Source organism: Sphaerodactylus townsendi, linkage group LG14 (genome assembly GCF_021028975.2).
Source record: "Sphaerodactylus townsendi isolate TG3544 linkage group LG14, MPM_Stown_v2.3, whole genome shotgun sequence".
In the NCBI taxonomy this organism is placed as follows: domain Eukaryota; kingdom Metazoa; phylum Chordata; class Lepidosauria; order Squamata; family Sphaerodactylidae; genus Sphaerodactylus; species Sphaerodactylus townsendi.
The window spans coordinates 43,476,009-43,494,450 of record NC_059438.1 but is presented as its reverse complement, the minus strand read 5'-3'; the positions used below and the strand labels follow the sequence as shown (position 1 = coordinate 43,494,450).

General features: G+C 44.6%; 1 protein-coding gene across 1 annotated transcript in view; it reads right to left on the bottom strand.

Annotated features, from left to right (window-relative positions):
* The window catches only part of GALNT12 (polypeptide N-acetylgalactosaminyltransferase 12), an 83,996-nt gene that overhangs the window by 41,912 nt on the left and 23,642 nt on the right, over nt 1–18,442 (bottom strand). The window contains 3 exon segments of the mRNA XM_048515375.1: nt 11,623–11,687; nt 12,436–12,503; nt 13,164–13,483. Coding sequence (XP_048371332.1) covers nt 11,623–11,687; nt 12,436–12,503; nt 13,164–13,483 — 453 coding nt within the window.

Below are 18,442 nucleotides of genomic sequence, written 5' to 3'. Positions count from 1 at the left end.
TCTTGAAACACTCTGGCTAGAGTCCTGGTAAGCTGGAGGAATGCCTGTGGAATTGAGAGCCATTGGGATGTGCACCGCTGAAGAAACTACTAAGGAGTTTATCTCATTGGATGGGGGGTTCTCCTCTCCAATTCATATGCTCTCCACAGGAGGATCAGTGGACCCTAGAACTTCGCTCCTTCCAAATGTAATATTTCTGGTTCATGTAGCAATAAATCCATACGGCATGCCCCAGGACAATTTCGGAATGTTTGGCCACCGGAGCAATGGTATGAAAACTAATCTTCTCCTTAGAATGGTCGAAGCTTAACGGCGATGCATGGTGGTTGCGCTTTGAATCGGTGAGCCGGCCCTTGGCTCCGAGGCGGACTACGGCCCATTTGTGTGAACGGTATGGAAGCTTTATAGAGAGAACTTCCGGATTCGCTAAACCGAAACCTCTTCAGCCACTTGGGGCCGCATTAAGCAATGGGAGCAACCAGAATCCACGAGGGCCGAGGCTAATATACGTGTATGCTTAGCAGGGTTGGCCAGAATCGCTTGAATAGTAATGGGGGCGCTTGCCTTCACTCACCGAGATCTCGAGTAGGATCCCACATCCATGGGCGCCCGATGGCGAGAGGCAAACTGCCACTTCCCCTCCGGCGTCATCCCTCGGCAACCGGGCTTTTAGACGAGCCCGCTGGAGGAGGGCCGATCCTCCGCGTGGTGGCTTCTGGCAGAGGTGGTCGCGTGGGGTCCAGGAAGCGGTGGGCTTCTGCTCTTCGAGACAGCTAGCAGCCAGATGGCCCTGAGGTCCCCCTAATAAAGGCACAATCCTAAACGGCCGACGGCGCTCAGAGGTGAAGTTTCAGTAGAGACGGGTTGGGCTTGGCTTAAGTGAGAGTTGCAGAATTGGTCGAGTATGGTTTCGAAGCGCGGTCAGCCCTCTGCCGCAGCCGTAGTCCAACGAGCCGCCATTTTATCCTAAGTCGCATCCACTCAGCCATAGATGCTTGTGGCTGGAATACTGGGATGAGAAACACCTGTCTCTCGAAGTTTTACACGCCGATGGCATCAGAGAAGCATTCTTACATTTCATGCGCTCAGGCCAATTCGGAGGAAGTGGCGCCAGCGTCTTCCGGAACTCACGAGCAAATTCGCAAAAGAACGGTTGCCCTGTTGAATAGGATTTTATGGTACAGGATGGCTTTACTTTTCCAGCGCCTGGATCTTGAAAGCGGGCTCTTAGGGCTTGAAGAAATGCAAGCCACTGTGCGAGAATATCATCTGCCTGCAGCCTGCCAAAAAGGGTCACAAACCAGTCAGCAGCCACCTGGCCCAGGATTGCACCTCGATGTCCCGTGATTTTTTTTCAATGCTCAGATCGAGTATAAGTCATCACTTATTCTCCTGCTATGTGCATCGAGTGCTGCAAGAGACAAGTAGAGGAGTTTAGAAGCCCGTCCCACTAAAACGGGCAGGGATCGGGGCCTGTAGGGCTCTCCACGGCCCCTTGGAACCCGCTGGGGCAGCTGCGCGTGCTGTACAGGTTAGGCGATTGGAGCAGGAGGAGCAGGAATCGGGGAGGCATGCGGGGCCTGGCGCGTTGGTTCCCGCTGAGTATGCAGGACCTTGGGAGGCTGCAGGAGCCGAAAGTAGCAGTCTTATAGCCGCCGCCTCATAGGACGGGCAATGGTGAGGACGGGAGAGAGTTACCAGCTGGTGAGCCCGCTCCCCGCCTTCGGTTTCTCCGTTAGGAAGGGAAGGCTCGAACCCTCTATGGGGCTACCGAGCCTTCCTCTCAGTTTCCCAGGGATGAGGCAATGGTGTCGGGCGCTGGGCAACGAGGTGTAGGCGCCAAACTCGGTCATCCTGTCCCGCTGCTTCTTCAGCTCCTGGGTTCTAAGGCAGCTAACTCCTCTCTTTAAGCGAGGCCTAAGGAGCATCTCTTGATGCTGCGGCAAAGCTGCCTTCTCCCGCTTCCAGTTTGGTCAGAGTTCGGCCCCGCTGAATAGCTGCAGTCAATTCACCTTGGCGTCCGGATGGCCTTAATACCTTCAAGGCTGGACGCTCCTTTGCAGGTCCATCCTAGAGCGCTCTTAGGACCTTATTGTGGATCGTTAAATCTTGCATATATTGCCAGTCGCGCCCTTTGGCTCGGCTCCAATTCCAAGTTGGACGCCTTTTGGCGCTGTTGTTCCACGCATCTTTTGTACAGGGATTTTCACGCCTCTTTGCAGCTGTTCTCGCCTCTCCTCCCTCCCATAGTTGGCGCTCTCGACTGGCGCTGCTCTTGGGCATCTCAGAAAGTCGGAGCCATACTTCCTCGTCCCAATTTGCTTTTGACGGGAGGGGAACAACCGATGGGGAGGCAGACTTTCCTCAGATTCCTCCCTCATCGGAAAGTAGCACTCTCCAGTCCATCAATTTCGCTGGCTTGCTAACGCATCAGCTACCCTACGTCGAGGGATCTGATAGGCTTTCAGATTGGGTGTCACCGGCACGAGCCCCTCCCAATCATCATCAACCCGATCTCAACAAGGAACCCGGTGTGTAGCACTAACTGCAGTTTTAGGGATCGGAGCTCCGTGCGCGCCACTGTGGATTCTTGAGAATACCATCGAAATACGAGTCCGTGAATCGCTCTATTGCCAGTTCCTGGGCTGCCGTGATGAAAGTGGTCAGGCCTCCATCTCCTCCTCGGTGACAGGGTGCATCTGAGGGTTTGCTAATCCACACAGAACGTGGTAGAGATCCATCTCCCACAGGCTACCGCGATCCATAGACAAGCGTTTCAAGCGTTCTCATGCCACACCTCAAGATGATCGCTTCCAGCGTCCCTCATCCCAGCCGGGCGGCGTAAAAAAGGAAGACTCAGTGTCGGTGTGAGGTAGACGTGGGAGAGAGTTACCGCAAAGCTTACGTGACCCGCTCCTTCGCTAAGTTTCTCCAAGTCCAGGAAGGGAAGGCTTCCGGAACCCTCTATGGGGGCTACCGAGCCTTCCTCAGTTTCAGGGAATATTCAACCTCTGCATGCCGGAGACACCAGGAGGTCCAACTGATTCCTGTATGAAATGTAAATGAGGGATTAGGATTCCTGCCACAATGTGTAAGGAATTCCATAGAGAGCAGAAATAAAAGGCTTTGTTGGTTTGAAAGGAGCCGCTTTATTCAGACATCTTAGAAAGCCTTTCACGCATACTCCAGTGCAAGCAGGAATGAAGTCTTCCGCCAGACCCATAGGTTATAACTTTCTTCATCTCCATCCCATCCCACTCCCGGTTTCCCCGTCCCATTCTCATGGGAACGGCATGCTCCATACTCTCCTCAGTGAGATAAGGACCTCCCTGCCAGAGAAATGCGTGAGGCCGCATTCTGGCCCATCGCCTCGAAATCCTGGGAGGGAATCTACTCCAAGGCCAAGCCGGGCTGTGCTGAGAATCAACACCCATTAGAAACCTTTACAGGTGTAAAGCATGGCTTTAGGTCACCGGCGAGTACTGGAGCCACCCACTGGCTCGTCTGTGCAGCAGCCAGCTTTCAAAGCTGGCTTTTCAAAGACTTGGCCTGCATGGGAGGCCAGGTGGCCACCGGGCTCAGGGGCATGGCTTGCATGGAACTGGTCTGCACCTGGAGGGGAGGGAGGGGTGTGAGGGGTGCGCATGCAAAGAGAAAGTGTGAGGGAGAGGGAGCGGGACAGCTAGGTGGGGAATTCCAGCATGGAAGGGGAAGGAAGAGGGCCGGGAGGGGGGCCCCAACATCCTGAACATGGACCACTTACACTCCTGAGTGGAGAGGGAGAGGGAGGGAAAGAAAGGTGGCATGCAAGCGGGAAGGGGAGGGAGGAGGGAGGGGCCCCAGCATCTGAACATGAGTTCCCACTTGATATGGATACAAATCCACTTAGTGAGTAGAGTGTATACAATCTTTATAAGGGGCCTTTTGCAAGCATTTAAATCATGTAGAGGCCAAAAGGCCTGGAAACTTTGGTTCCATGATTCTATGCTTCTACAAATTTCACATATATAGAACGAGGATGTCAAACGCTTTGGGTGGAAAGCAGAGAGTAAGCTTAAGAAGTGCTTAAAAGCAAGGGGGAGGAGGGGTCAGCTGCTGAGTAGCGGGCAATGGAAAGAAGAAGTGGAGAATAAACTTGTGTGGGTGTAATGAGATAATGAGGAAGAACCAATTGCTTAAGCGATGTGCACAATTCGGTGTTTTGCTAAAGGCTAGTAGTTACTCAATTTATATTGCTTAATTAATCGGGTAAGAAACTTGCAGGGTGTCCGAAGCCAGGACATCACGTTGAAGGGAGGGCTTTTCACCAAGATTGCGGGTTTAGAATGCATACTTAATGTGTAGAGCTGTAGGCTGAGCTTCTGGAAATGTGCATGCTATAAGCCTTATTAGGAGATTGTGAGCCTCTGGGTCCAGTCTGGATGATCATGTACATTGATGGACTCCTTGAAGTTGGACAGAGTGACAGCTAGGATGAAACTTTAAAATGAGCTGGGAGAAGCACATAGCTCTTCATGACCTCAGAATGACCAACGCATGCTTGGGTGTGGTTATTCTCCACGTCTATAGAAGTAGGAATGAAACTTGTTTGCCAACTGGATCGCTTCAAGGAGGTAGTGTGATTGGGGATATTCTTGAAAAATAAGCAGAGGGAGGAGGGAGGGAGGAGGGAGGGAGGGTGGCATGCACAGGGGGAAGGGAGGGAGGGGGGGCCCTGCATCTGAACATGGACCCGCCCAATTCTAGAAGAGGGAGAGGGTGAGTGAGTGAGGGGTGGTATGCAAGAGAAGGGGAGTAGAGGGAGGGGAAGAGCAGAGTGGGAGGCATGGCATTAGCGAAAGCTTAAAGGAGAGGGAAAAGCCTGGCATCTGGACATGGCACTCCCCACCCCAGCTGGCGCGGAGAGAGAGAGGGGAGGGAGGGTGTAATTGGAATGCAGTTGAGCTCAGCACTTGAGGGTCACACCCACGCAGCCATGCCCCCCCCCAGAGAAGGGAGTTGTCTCTGAAGTAGCTTCATTTTTCCCGATGTCACGTCTCTGTGCTTGCTCACACCTCAGGGGAGAAAACTTTGTTTCACAATCCTCAGGGATTACGCCTGCAACTGAAAAAAGCCCTATCTCAAGTCTCCACATTTTTTTTTTACCACTAGAGAGGCAGTGATACCACCAGAAGGGCTTCATATGCTGATCTTAGGGCACTGAAAGATGTTTTTTTTTTTTTTTTTTTGAGTTTTCACAAAACTTTATTGTTTAAAAAAAGAAAATTAAGCATACACATAAATAAACAATTACATTCCAATTATATGTTTGTACAAAAGAAAATTAACGCTTGTTTCCTACCAAGCAACTTTTTCCCGGGTCTATAAAACAACATGCTTGGTTAGTTCCTTCTCTCTTTACAACTTTTAACTTCAGCATTGGTTTTAGCTGGATCTGAGAATTAAACAGTGAAAAAAAAAAACAATATATACTAATAAGAGCTATTATACTTATTAAATATATAACTTCTTCTAATGATGTATTTAATCTAGAGCCACAATATACATATTATACATTTTTATTATATTATACCATTACTTCTCTAGTTCCTCTGTAGCTTAATAATTTTACTAGAAATATTTGTTTCTTATCTCCTTTTCAATAAACTGAGAGATAATCTTTCCATGTCCTCCTCAAATTTATTCCAAGGTAGCTCTTCAATTTTGGACTGATAGCCTATCTTATATCCATATGGTCCGCTTTTTTATTTTAGATAACCATTCTTTCTCTCTTGTTGTATGACCCTCTCCCTTCCAGTTTTTTGGCTATCAGGACTTTCACGCTGCAGTAGTCATGTATAAAGGGGAACTTTCAGTTCTATATTTATTTTTAGGAATCCTTCCTATTCCTATATTCAATATTAAATATAATTTCTGAAATTGCTAAAATCTATTTGTGTTTTCTATTATTGGTTCTTTTGCTATATTTTCATGTATTATCACTTCAAAAATTTTTTTAATTTTGGACAAAACCACCACATATGCATCATATTCTCCTTCTTCTTTATGACAGTGCCAACATTTTCACATTGAATTGTTTTTATTTCTATTTCCTTTTGCCAATTGAATTCAGGGTTATGTACCATCGGTGAGTATAATTTAAGATAATTCTCCCTCAATTCTAGGCTCGCTGAAAACCTTTAATTTATTTTCCAGCTAAATTCCCAAAATCTTCTTAGTATGCTATTGGCCTTTTATATCCTGTGCCCATTTTACCATAACATCTGTTACATTTTCTTTCCTCAACCAGTAAGATTCACTAATAATGGCTTGTATAATTTTGGAGAGTTCCCTTTGGTTTGATTTCTAAATTTGTGCAATTTTATTTTGTCCTAACTTTCGGTTGTTTTGTTGTTAATTGTCCATTCCATCATGTGTCCTTCCCTGTATTGTGATTGTATTTGATATTAATGTAAAACCAATGACACATTTCTTGTCAATTATTATCTCTTTGTCTTTCTTTAGAGTCGTGTATTATCTCCAGTCCAAATTAGGGTGTCAAAGTTGTATGTCAGCCAAGGTTTGCTGCTATTGTTTTGAATATTTAAAACAACCTTCTGGTTCTTGACAACCAGTAAAGGTAATTCTATTATAATATGAATATTTGTATTTTTCCCATACCGTTAGCAAGTAAATGCTCTCCTAAATATATGATTACTTTGGAAAGTCCCTATCTTTTCTTTTTTCTTGTGGGCCAGAGATATTCATGCCAGCCTGCCCCTGATGTTGTAGCCCTCTATTTCCAAAAGTTCTTCCTTATCTAAATTGATCCAGTCTCGAACCCAAAGCACACTGCAGCATAATACTTTGGCTTTGAAGATCTGGATATAATAGCAAAGCCCTGCTTTCTTTTTTATTTTCTATTAACGACACATACTTAATATATGATGTCTCTTTTGATTCCAAACAAAATTCAATAGATCTTTCATTTTTCCTGTTCTGTGATTGTTTTTGGACTATATATATAACCAGGTAAGTTTCAAATAAGCACATTATCTTATGGGTAGTACCATGGTTTTATCATTTCATTTTTTCCTGTAAAAATGAGATGGAGTAAAGTTGTTCCATTTAACCAGATCTTTTTTTATTTCCACATCCATTTTTCTTATAATTATTATTAAATAATTAGGGTTATTATTATTTTCGAAATCTCTATCCCAAAGGTATTTTACTCCTCTTCTCCACTTGTATATTGAAGATTTCTAGGGTTATTTTCTTTTTTTTCTTTTTTCTGTTAGGAAGTTAAAAGCCAAAAGAATTTTGTAATGTCTTTTCCTGTTTAAGATAAATCCTGCTTTGTTGTCCAAATTGTTCCACCTGCTGTATTAATGGTTTGCATTATTCAGTTCTGCATTGGATGCACAATAAAAGAGTACTAAAATCATCTCCATTGATGCCCTTAATTTTATATTTCCGTTTTTTTAATCCCTTGAGTCCTTATATAGTAGCAATTGCACTGCTTCTTAGTTTTTTCTAAGTAAAACCTCTAGAACCAGGAGTTAAATACATCAAATGGCGAGCATGGCGGGAACTATCCTTATTGTCGGCACCTTTTTTGTATCTGTATTTCTTTCCGATCTTATTCCATTTATAATTATAATTAGCTTTTTTTTGTAAGTTATATATATACTACTTGCCAGAGAATTTCAAGAAAGCTTCATTGCAGGCTCCATTTGTTTGTAACATGCGTTTCATGAATTGCCAACTGATGTTGTCAAATGCTTTTTCAGCATCAACGAAGATAAGAGCTGCTTGTTATGCTAGGAGTTCCAGTTCAGGAATTCGATGAGTGCATTTATCACTGCTCTAATGTTGCTCTGTGATACTTAGTCCCTCTAATAATGAATCCAGTTTGATCTTTTTAATATATTGCTAAAATACCACATTCTGCAATCTCAGCCTAACATGACTGTTGCCAAAGACTTTTATAATCTGTATTGAGAGTAGCAGTGATATCGGGTCTAAAACCACCTACTGTTAAGTTCCTCATCGAGATGTTTTTTGGCAATAGACTGATGTTAGCTTGTTTTCCATGTCTCCTGGCATTTGAAGGCTGTCAATGCAAATGCGTTGTTTATGACTACTATTGTTAATTCTGGGTAACAGGATACTCTTGAAATAATTTATAGTATTGGGCTGTATAGGCCGCCTCGGTCCGTGGTCTGTATTAACTTTTTTGCACTCATTATTTAATCTCTGGATTTCTTCCACATCGAAGCCTTTATTTAATTCACATCTTAGATGCTTGATTTTTCTATTCTGCACCTTTACATTATTCAGTATGTATTTTCCCATTTCCTGAATTCGATATTTTGTTGTCCTTGTTTTATATGAAGATCTTGAATAACATTTTATTTATTTTCTCATTAATCACTTTTCGATCTGTCAAAGCTAATGTTCTCCTTCTATTAATTTGGTTTGGCTATATCTCTTTCTTTTTCCTCTGTTTTATTTTTTTAAAAGTGCCTTCAAATCCATTTTCCTACATTTTTTAGCATTGTAAAAAGTTTTTTGACATTTATCTCGTTTTGGATTTATCGTATAAGGCTTCTAATCACATTGGTCGTGTAATAAATCTCTTTTAATATTTTAAATTTGAAGTTTGTTATCTTCTTATTTTCTTGGATTTGTTGTCGCGAATACGTCGCTGTTTCAGGGATGCCCACAGTTCCTTCATTGAAAGCTCTTCTATGCTTCTTCTTTTTTTTCCCTAAGTTTGTGCTTCTTCTTCTTTTATTAAAAATTCCTCCTGATGAAAGCTTTGTGGGCATCCCAGATAATTTACCTCTCATCATCTACTGTTCCTTCCATTAAATTGGAAAATATTCTATTATGTTTTTTCCTACATTCTCTTCTTCTACTTCTTTATTTTCCAAAATATAATCATTCAATTTCCATGTCCATGATTAAAATTAGCTAAATTCCTAATTCGCTATAAAATGTCGCAGAGCTATGATCAGAAGAAAATTCCTCGTAAATAGGAAATATCCTTAGTTTTAAATACTAATTGTGTGGGATGTCCAAATCCATGTCTATTCGGGTGTAAGTGGCAGAATTCAGGTCTATATGAGTAAAAAGGTGTAATCTTTAGCCACCTCACTCCCATTTTTTCCTCTCCCACACATCTTTTAGATGGTAGCTTTCCCATCGCATGCTTAAAAAAGCTTCTTGAGGTAACTTCTTACTGAGTTGGGCATGAAAGATGTTGAAATGGAAGAAAGTTCAACTTTTGATATTTGGGGTCCGGGCTTCACTTAGGACTTTTAAGTCAGAGATAATGTGCCTTGAATTGGGTTGGATAGCAACTTGGCAGCCACTGAAGTTCTTTCTCTTCAACTAAGTCATGACATCTCAATCTAGCCAGTGGCACCTCATTAGGCAGTCTTGATCTTGCTGCTGCATTTCTCCTGCACTAGCTGCAGCTGCTTAAACCCTCGTCTCTCTCAAGGGGGGCAGCCCTTATGTAAAGCACAATTACCATCAGTCCCACTTGGAGGATACTTCAAAACATGGATGGTTGTAGTGCCAGTGGATTGTCTCTGCCCAGAAGGGGCTGTAGCCGGAGCGCTGCTTGACTAGAGTACTCTCCGGCCACCGCTCCACCTGAGCTTCAAAGTGTCATGGTAGAGTCCAGATTTTACCACACCTGTCTCTTTTCCAGGGCCAAAACAACCCCATCAACAAGCACAGGATGCCTCCCTACTTCATGGATCTCAGACCCACTTTGACACCCGGCACCTCTGTCTTGTCTGGATTACGACCTCAGTTTATTGCCCTCATTCCAGCTCTATTACTGCTCCTAAGCAGCTGTCAAGAATGTTGACACTACCTCTCCTGATTCAGAATATGGTACAAAGGGACAGACTTGAGCATGTCATCCAGCATACTGGACGGTACCTTACTCCCAAATCCCTCAAAGGAAAACCTCCCCAGCAGCTTCGCCCATATAAATGTTAAAAGTACGGTGAATAGGAAATCAAATCCCTGAGGAACCCTGCCGTGCTAGAGTACCCTCAGTGCCAAGTAAGATTCTCCCATGACGGGCCCTCTGGTAATTTGCCCCAGCCCTTGAAGGTAGGGGGCGGAACCATCACAAAGCGGTGCCTTCAGCTCCCAAGCTCGCATGGTTTCTTTCCAGCAGGGGCACCATGGTCAATGATGGTATCAAAAGGCACAGAGGAGATCCAGGAGAACTAACGAATTAGGCTCTATCGCCCTTTTCTCCTGTCCTGGAAAGAGTCATCATTCAGGATGACCAGAGACAGTTTCCTGCAGTTCCATGACCTGGGCCTGACCCCATACTGAAATGGGTCTAGAATAATCAGTTTCTTTCTCAAGCCTGCCTTGCAGTTGAATAGAAAGCCACACAAGTCTCTAATGTCTTGGCTGAAAAAGGGTATACTAGCCACCTCTTTCAGTGAATAGTTGTTTAGGAATCCTTTCAAAGAAACTACCTTCTCCTCTTTCAATGGATATCCCCTGTACACATTCCAGTCATGCAAATTTAGGCAGCTAGGTTTTGAGAAAACCAAGTAGGGCCAAAGGATCCAAAAAAAGGCATAAGTGTTGTTGACTGGACAGGGGGCATTCCGAGGGGTGGAGGGATGGCACCAACAAGCAGAATTGCTCCATATAATCAGGCCTCATTTGAATGTGATCCAGTTCTCTGGAAGCCCCCGCTTGGATCATTCTCAATTGTGGCATCCACCTCGCAATCTGAGCAACTTGCCCTGAAAAAACATCTTGCAAAGTTGTATCAAGCTAGCCTGAATCTGGCAATTACCCCCACCACCTCTCACTCCTGCTCAGTACTTGGGGTTGGGAGAAAAAATATCCTGTAAGGAAGAAAATATCCTGTAAGGAAGAAAAATATCCTGTAAGGAAGAAACAACAACCAGTTACTACTTCTGCAAAAAAACCTTGTTTTTCCTGATAGAATCAAATTCCAGGAGGCTGAGACATTAAACAAAAGGTTAACTACTGTACAGCATCAGTTGCATTCTGTGAACAGTGTGTGGCAGCTTTCTTCAGATGCTGCAATTTTAAGTGCTCCCACTCTTCATAAAGGCATTGAGAATTCCTTTAACAGCATCTTGAATTCCTAAAAGATCTTGCGTTGTACAAGAACAGCATCAGTGAACCCTCCTTCCACAAACTGAGATGCAAACTAATTAATATTGTTAATTGTTGTTGCTTTAAAATGCTTCCTAAAAAATCCAGTTAGGAAAAAGCAACATTGTTAAAAATCTATATGCCATTGGACAATAAGTCAGAACATACATTCTAATTCTTCTTATCACACCCTATTAAGCTTTTAACCTCTCAAGTTCACCTCACAACTACCACTTTTACATACCTGTCAAGTAAACACAAGAACTTATTCATTGATATGAAACAGGAAAGTAATTTTAAAGACCTAACTTGTTTCAATAGCACTGCAACTTAAAACATCTACATTCTACATGTTAGATATCACAGCCAGGGTCAGTAAGGTGTTGAGTGACATCTTTCTCAGTTATTAACCCTTCCAACAGGTTTGTCAGATTGGACACATATTTCAAAGCAAGGTGGTAGAAGGCCAACCTGATGACGCCTGTCTTGGAATCAGCCTCCCGCTTCTGTTCTCTGTCTGGGATGACATGCCACGTCTAGACTCAATCTCCAGTCAAAGTCAGCCAATCTGGCGGGGTTCCCCAGCATTCTGGCACTCTAAATGTGTTCCAGTCAATCACACTCTATCATTAGGGCAGACAACCTGATGGCTCTTCTTTAATTCTAAGTAATTTGTAAAGAAATATGAATTGCATGATGTTGGCAGGTCCTGTGAACATTAAAACCATTACAGGAGGCAAATAAGAACTCCTTGCCCATAGACTAAGTAGTTCATTGTTCTCCATTCTACTACAGAATGTTTATATTAAAAAAAATACTGAAACTCCAGTCCAGATTCTCTCAAATTTTTAGAACTGTAGTCTGATCCTGCGTTGAGCAAGGAGTTGGACTAGACAGCCTGGATGGCCCCTTCCAACTCCGATTCTGTGATTCTTACTTACGTTTTCTTTAAGCTCAATTCTGTGTCTGACCCCCCCCCCCTCACACACACACTTCCAACCAAGCACAGGTGACTAATAGCCAGCTTTTAGAATAGAATTTTAAAAACTTTAACACCAATAAATTTCCAATGGGGGGGAGGCAATAACACAGATGCATTGTGAGGGAAATCTACCAAACTAAAACCTCCCTCCCTCCCAGTTTCCATGATCTAGCTTCGCAAAAGAGGGAGGGGGAGGAAAAAAGGGGGGGAAGGGAGAAGGGAAGGATGGTAGAATCAAAGCTGCCTCATTCATTGGCCTGGCAGAACATCTCCACCTTACAAGCCCTGTGGAACTGACCCACCTCCTGCAGGACTTTGGTCTCAGATGACAGAGAGAGCTCTACCAGGCAGGAGTGCAAATGCCCAGGCCCTGGTTGAGGCCAGCCCAGAGGCGTAGCTCCAAGGGGACGGGGGGCACGATGCATCGGGCGTTTGCCCCTGTGGGGGCGTGGCAAGGGCGTTCAGGGGCGGGACAGGGGCATTCCGGGGGTGGAGGACGCACCAGTGCACTGGGTGCTTTTTCCTCTTGCTACACATCTGGGCCAGCCAGATGTACTTCGGGCGTGAGACTTTCAAGAGTTTACTTCTGGAGGAGCGCAACACTCTCCAGAGGTGGTACTGGAAGATATGGCCCCATAGATATGAGAGCCCTAGGCCACTTAGGGTTTCAAAGGTTAACACCCAAACCTTGAACTTGATCTGGAATTCCACCAGCAACCAGTCCATCTGGTGAAGCACAGAAGAAATGTGCAATCTAACAGGGTGTCAGATTCCCAATGATGGAAACAAAGTCTTGTTAAAACAGTCCTTTATTCAGCATCTTGCGAACAGCGTGGCAAAGCCAGAACTGACTTTTCCCCGTACAAACTGTCAGTAATATCATTGAGGCTGCACCCCCCATGTGAACTGAAACACAAATATGCAGACAGTGAGAGATAAAATGCAAGTCTGTTAGAGTTGGCCTTGACCAACACCTGCTGGAGGAAAAGAGCAGAAACACACTACATAATATTTGACTACAATCCCTTACCCCCAAGCCCCAAAGATGCAAGCGGCCCCAGCATCCCATAGGCATCCTGACATCTTGCTTCCCCTAGGGCCCTCCCCCCGGTTTGCTTGGACAGGAACGATGGAAGTCCCGAATGAGCTCTGATATGAATAGCGTCCACCCATTCGTTATGTCCAAGTAACCAGCCTTCCCAGGAAACCAAATACTGCAAGCAGTTACAACAGATGTGAGAGTCATGTATAGCAGAAATTTCATAGTGCTGCTCTCCATCAATTAGAGTTGGTGGAGTTGAAGTAGACTCTGGATGCCATGAATCCGGCAGTGGTGCCTTCTTGAACAAACTGCAATAGAAAACAGGGTGTATTTTATGCAATGCCTTTGGCAAGTCCAGCTCAGCAGTCACACCATTTATTATTTTTTAAATCCTGTAAGGTCCAATGTACTTCAACCCTAATTTAGTGGGCTTGCGAATATCATGGAGATTTTTTGTAGACAGGTAAACCATGTCTCCAACCGCCAGAGGAAGCTTGCGCCTATGTTTGTCAGCCTGCCACTTATAAGCAATCTGAGATTTTTGCAATGCCTCCCTCCTCTTTGCTTGCTGCGTTTTTGGAGGTGGGAGCGGCTTTTCCTGTGAGTGTGACTGTACCCGCATCACGACTTGTCCCAAATGGGCGGGGGACAGAATAGTCCGAGAAGCCGGAACCGTTACAGCGGAGCCCGCCCCCTCAGGAAGGCGGGAAAGGGCATCGGCCAGTTTGTTAGATTTGCCCTGGAAAAAATGCACCGTGAAATGAAAGCAATTGAAAAAAATCCACCCACTGTATCTACTTAGCGGTCAAATGGCCAGGTTTACAAAGAGATGCCAAATTCTTGTGATCAGTCCAGACTTGGAACGGATGCTCCGCCCCTTCCAAAAAATGCCGCCAAACAAACAAAGCCATTTTAATAGTACAAGTCTCCTTGTCACCAACAGTCCAGTTTAGCTCAGGACCAGAAAACTTTTTGGACAGATAAGCACAGGGGTGCAATTGGCCAGAAGCATCCCGCTGCAAAAGAGTTGAACCAAGTGCCTTATCCGAGGCGTCTACATGGACTACAAATGGTTGAGAGGGATTGGGATGATGCAAGATTGGCTCTGATGTAAAGGCGGTTTTCAAAGAGTCAAATGCCTCTTGGCAACCATCAGACCAATGCAATGGAGCATTCGGCTGTCCTGCATTGGGCCCGCATCACTGTACCCCAGTGCCCAAATTAGCTAGCAGTTCCTTTATGAGGGGTAGAGGATATTTATTGGTAGTGGCTACTGCATTCAAACCACGATAGTCCTTACACAATTGTAACAAGCCATCCTTCTTTTTTTACAAACAATACTGGGGCTGCAAAACCACTCCGCGCCTTCCGGATAAAAAGGCGCGCCAAATTCTTATTTTAAAAAGTCTCGTAAGGCAGCGTCCTCGGTCTAACTCATAGGATACAAGCGACCTTTAGGTAGGGTACAACCAGGAACCAATTCAATTTTACAGTCCGAATCACGATGCGGAGGCAAGGTATCGCATTCAGTCTCTTCAAATACCCGCCATAGATCCCTGTAAGGCGTGGGAATGTCAGTTGGAAGGGAGGAGACATGGTTGCCATAACTCGAATCAGAAGCTTGAGAAGGGTGCATTAACATGTGCTCACCACAAAGGTGCTCTGTGAATGTCACTATGTGATCAGTCCATTGAATTTTCAGATCATGATCAATCAGCCATGACATACCAAGAATGATTGGATAATCCGAGATATTGGCTATCACAAAACTTCTACATTCCCAGTGGGCTGCGCACTGAACCAGTATTGGTTCCGTACGGGAAGTTACTGGGGGACCACTCATGGGACTACCATCCATTTGGTTGAAAGATAGAGATTTATGCAGTAAAAACGTCTGTAAATCCAAGCTCTCCACAACACTGGGGTGAATTAAGCAGTGGGAGCAACCAGAATCCACAAGAGCATGGACTTTGAGTTTAGGACCTTTAGGCCCTTTGGACAGAAGTAGGGGTAGGATGATGGGTTCATTTACCCTCTCCGAAATATCCTGAGTGTTGTCCACTGTGGTCTTGACCATTGAGAACCCGATACTGTCATCATCAGATGGAATTGTAATCCAAATCGGGAGGGAGCGCAAGACATGCCGCACCTTTCTTCTGAACGGGACCTTTGGTAGCCGGTTCCGTTTTCGGTGCAGGGTGCTTTGGTTGTTTCACATGGCAGCCGGCCGCCATGTGGCCAGATTCTCCGCAGTAAAGACACAAGCCTAGGCGTCTCCAACGAGCATTTTCAGACTCAGAAAGTTTTTGGTGAGGAGGAAGTTTTTTCTGGTGCTCAGGTTTCTGAAAAGCTAGTTTGCCCGCATGGGATTTTGCTTCATGCATCCGTGCATCTGACATGCCAGCTAACATGATCCACTCCATTAGGGTCTGGGGACTATCCTTCTGGAGTGACATTGACAATTCAGGATGCAGAGCCTGCTTGAACGCAAAAACTTTCACCAGATCATCCCAATAAGGGATTTTACTAGCCACTGTACGAAAGTTCTCCACAAATTCCACAAACAGCATGGCCCCTTGGCGCATCCCTTTCTTTGCCTCTTCCCCAACAAATGGGCTTTCAAATGGACGTCACAGGGCCATCATAAATTCCTGAAAGTCACGTAGTTCAGGGGCCCCTTTCTGGAACAGACGTACGTACCATTCCACTGCTATATCATCTAGAGCGGATTCCCACATAAGAACATAAGAACTAGCCTGCTGGATCAGACCAGAGTCCATCTAGTCAGGCACTCTGCTACTCGCAGTGGCCCACCAGGTGCCTTTGGGAGCTCACCTGCATGAATGGTGTCCAGAAGAAACTACCAGCATTTCTAGTGCAAGTCAGTATTCATGCAGCAATATCACTGTCAATATCAGAATGACTTGGAGTGAGTGTATGAGGTGGATGTAGGGAGTGGTGTCCCCCAAGGATCAGTTTTGGGACCCGTGCTCTTTAACTTATTCATAAATGACCTGGAAATAGGAGTGGGTAGTGTGGTGGCCAAGTTTGCAGATGATACCAAATTATGTAGGTGGTGAGAACCACAAAGGATTGCGAAGAGCTCCAAGCGGACCTTGATAAATTAGGTGAGTGGGCTAAGAAATGGCAAATGCAGTTCAATGTAGCAAAATGTAAAGTGATGCACATAGGGGCAAAAAATCCAAACTTCACATACACGCTGCAGGGGTCAGTGCTATCAGTCACAGACCAGGAAAGGGATTTGGGTGTCTTAGTTGATAGTTCCATGGGAATGTCAACTCAACGCATGGCAGCTGTGAAAAAGGCAAACTCTATGCTGGGGATAATTAGGAAAGGAGTTGATAATAAAAACTGCACAGGATTGTCATGCCCTTATATAAAGCCGTGGTGCGGACCGCACTTGGAGGTTGTTCTGTGTTCAGTTCTGGTCGCCACATCTCAAAAAAAGGATATCCCGAAGAGAGATAGAAAAAAGGGTGCAGAGAAGGGCCACAAGGGATGATTGGAAGGATTGGAGCACCTTCCTTATGTGAGAGGAGAGGCTTGGCAGTATTCTGGACTCCTTTAGTTTGGGAGAGGAGGCGTCCTGAGGGATAATGATTGAAGTCTATAAAATTATGCATGGGGTAGAAAATGTTGACAGAGAGGAAATTTTTTTCTCTCTTTCTCATAATACTAGAACCAAGGGCCATTCCATTGCAGAAATGCTGGGGGGAAGAATTGGGACTAATAAAAGGAAACACTTCTTCATGCAACGTGTGATTGATGTTTGGAATATGCTGCCACAGGAGGTGGTGATTCCACTAACCTGGATAGCTTTAAAAGGGGCTTGGACAGATTTATGGAGGAGAAGTCGATCTATGGCTACCAAGCTTGATCCTCCTTGATCTCAGATAGCAAATGCCTTAGCAGACCAGGTGCTCAGGAGCAGCAGCAGCAGAAGGCCATTGCTTTCACATCCTGCAGGTGAGCTCCCAAAGGCACCTGGTGGGCCACTGCGAGTAGCAGAGAGCTGGACTAGATGGACTCTGGTCTGTTCCAGCAGGCTAGTTCTTATGTTCTTAAGAGAGAAAAGAACAAGTAAGAGAACACACATAGCAGAAGCGACACACAGAGATGAAAGCCAAATGGCGGATGTCTGGAGCCTGAAGCAATTCTGTCTCAAAGAAGCTTTCATCTCTCTTCTTCCTCTTACCAGGGCAACTGGGAGGGAGGGAGGGAGGGAGGGAGGGGGAGCGATTCGGGGGCAAAATTCCAAAGATCCATGTGTATCATGTTCTCTATGTCATCAGATTTCATTTTTAAAAATATTAAGTCTCTAGCCCTTTCCACTACAGAGATATACCTTTACCTTATAGCTCCACAACAGAAGGAGCTGGAGATTAGCTTTTTTAAATGAAAGCTGGGAATTCAGAGAACCTGGTTCACATCATTGAGACGACATTATAATAATATAATGCTATTCTAGTATAAATTTTAAAAAGATTAAACTCTTTTTTGGAGGGGTGAGAAAATGACCATTGTGGGAACAATATGAAGGACTCAACTAACAGGCCTGTTCTCCATGGAGATGTAAAAAGTCTCTGTTTTTACATCTCCACAATTTTCCTCCCCCATTATGGGAACAGGTAACTTGTGAATCATCTCCAAGAGTATAAGAACAGAAGACTAGGAAAAATAGTTCCATTGAGCTTAAATCTTATCCTACACTGCCATCTTCTGGGCTCACTGCCCTATGGAAAATGACAATGAAAGAGCTCTGCAAATCTGTTAGCTCTCTGCAGCAAGCCCCATAAAACAATAATTTAGGGGACAGCTCAGTTAAAATACAAATAATATAATAGGATGAATGGCTAAACAATATAAACTTCCTTTCCAAAATAGTCCCTGTAAAATAAAAATTACATTTTAAGTCATAATAATTAGCAGATAGTTCATATCATTGTATTTTTCTTGGTTTTTAGTCCCATTCTCTCCATCTCAGAGATGGTGTAGTGGTTAAGTGCAGACCAACAGTGGACCAACTCTCTTATTTGCTCGGATCAGCCGAACCTTGTGTAAGTTAGCCACATAGTTTTCCAATGCCTCTAACCAGATGTGTAACAACAGCAGGCTCGCTGGCCCAGATCAGCACTGGAGGAGGTTGTGGGCACGGAAAGATGTGGCTGCCTCTAATCTGAAGAACTGAGTTTGATTCCCCACTCGACCACATGAGCAGCACTCTTCCAGTGAACTGGATTTGTTTC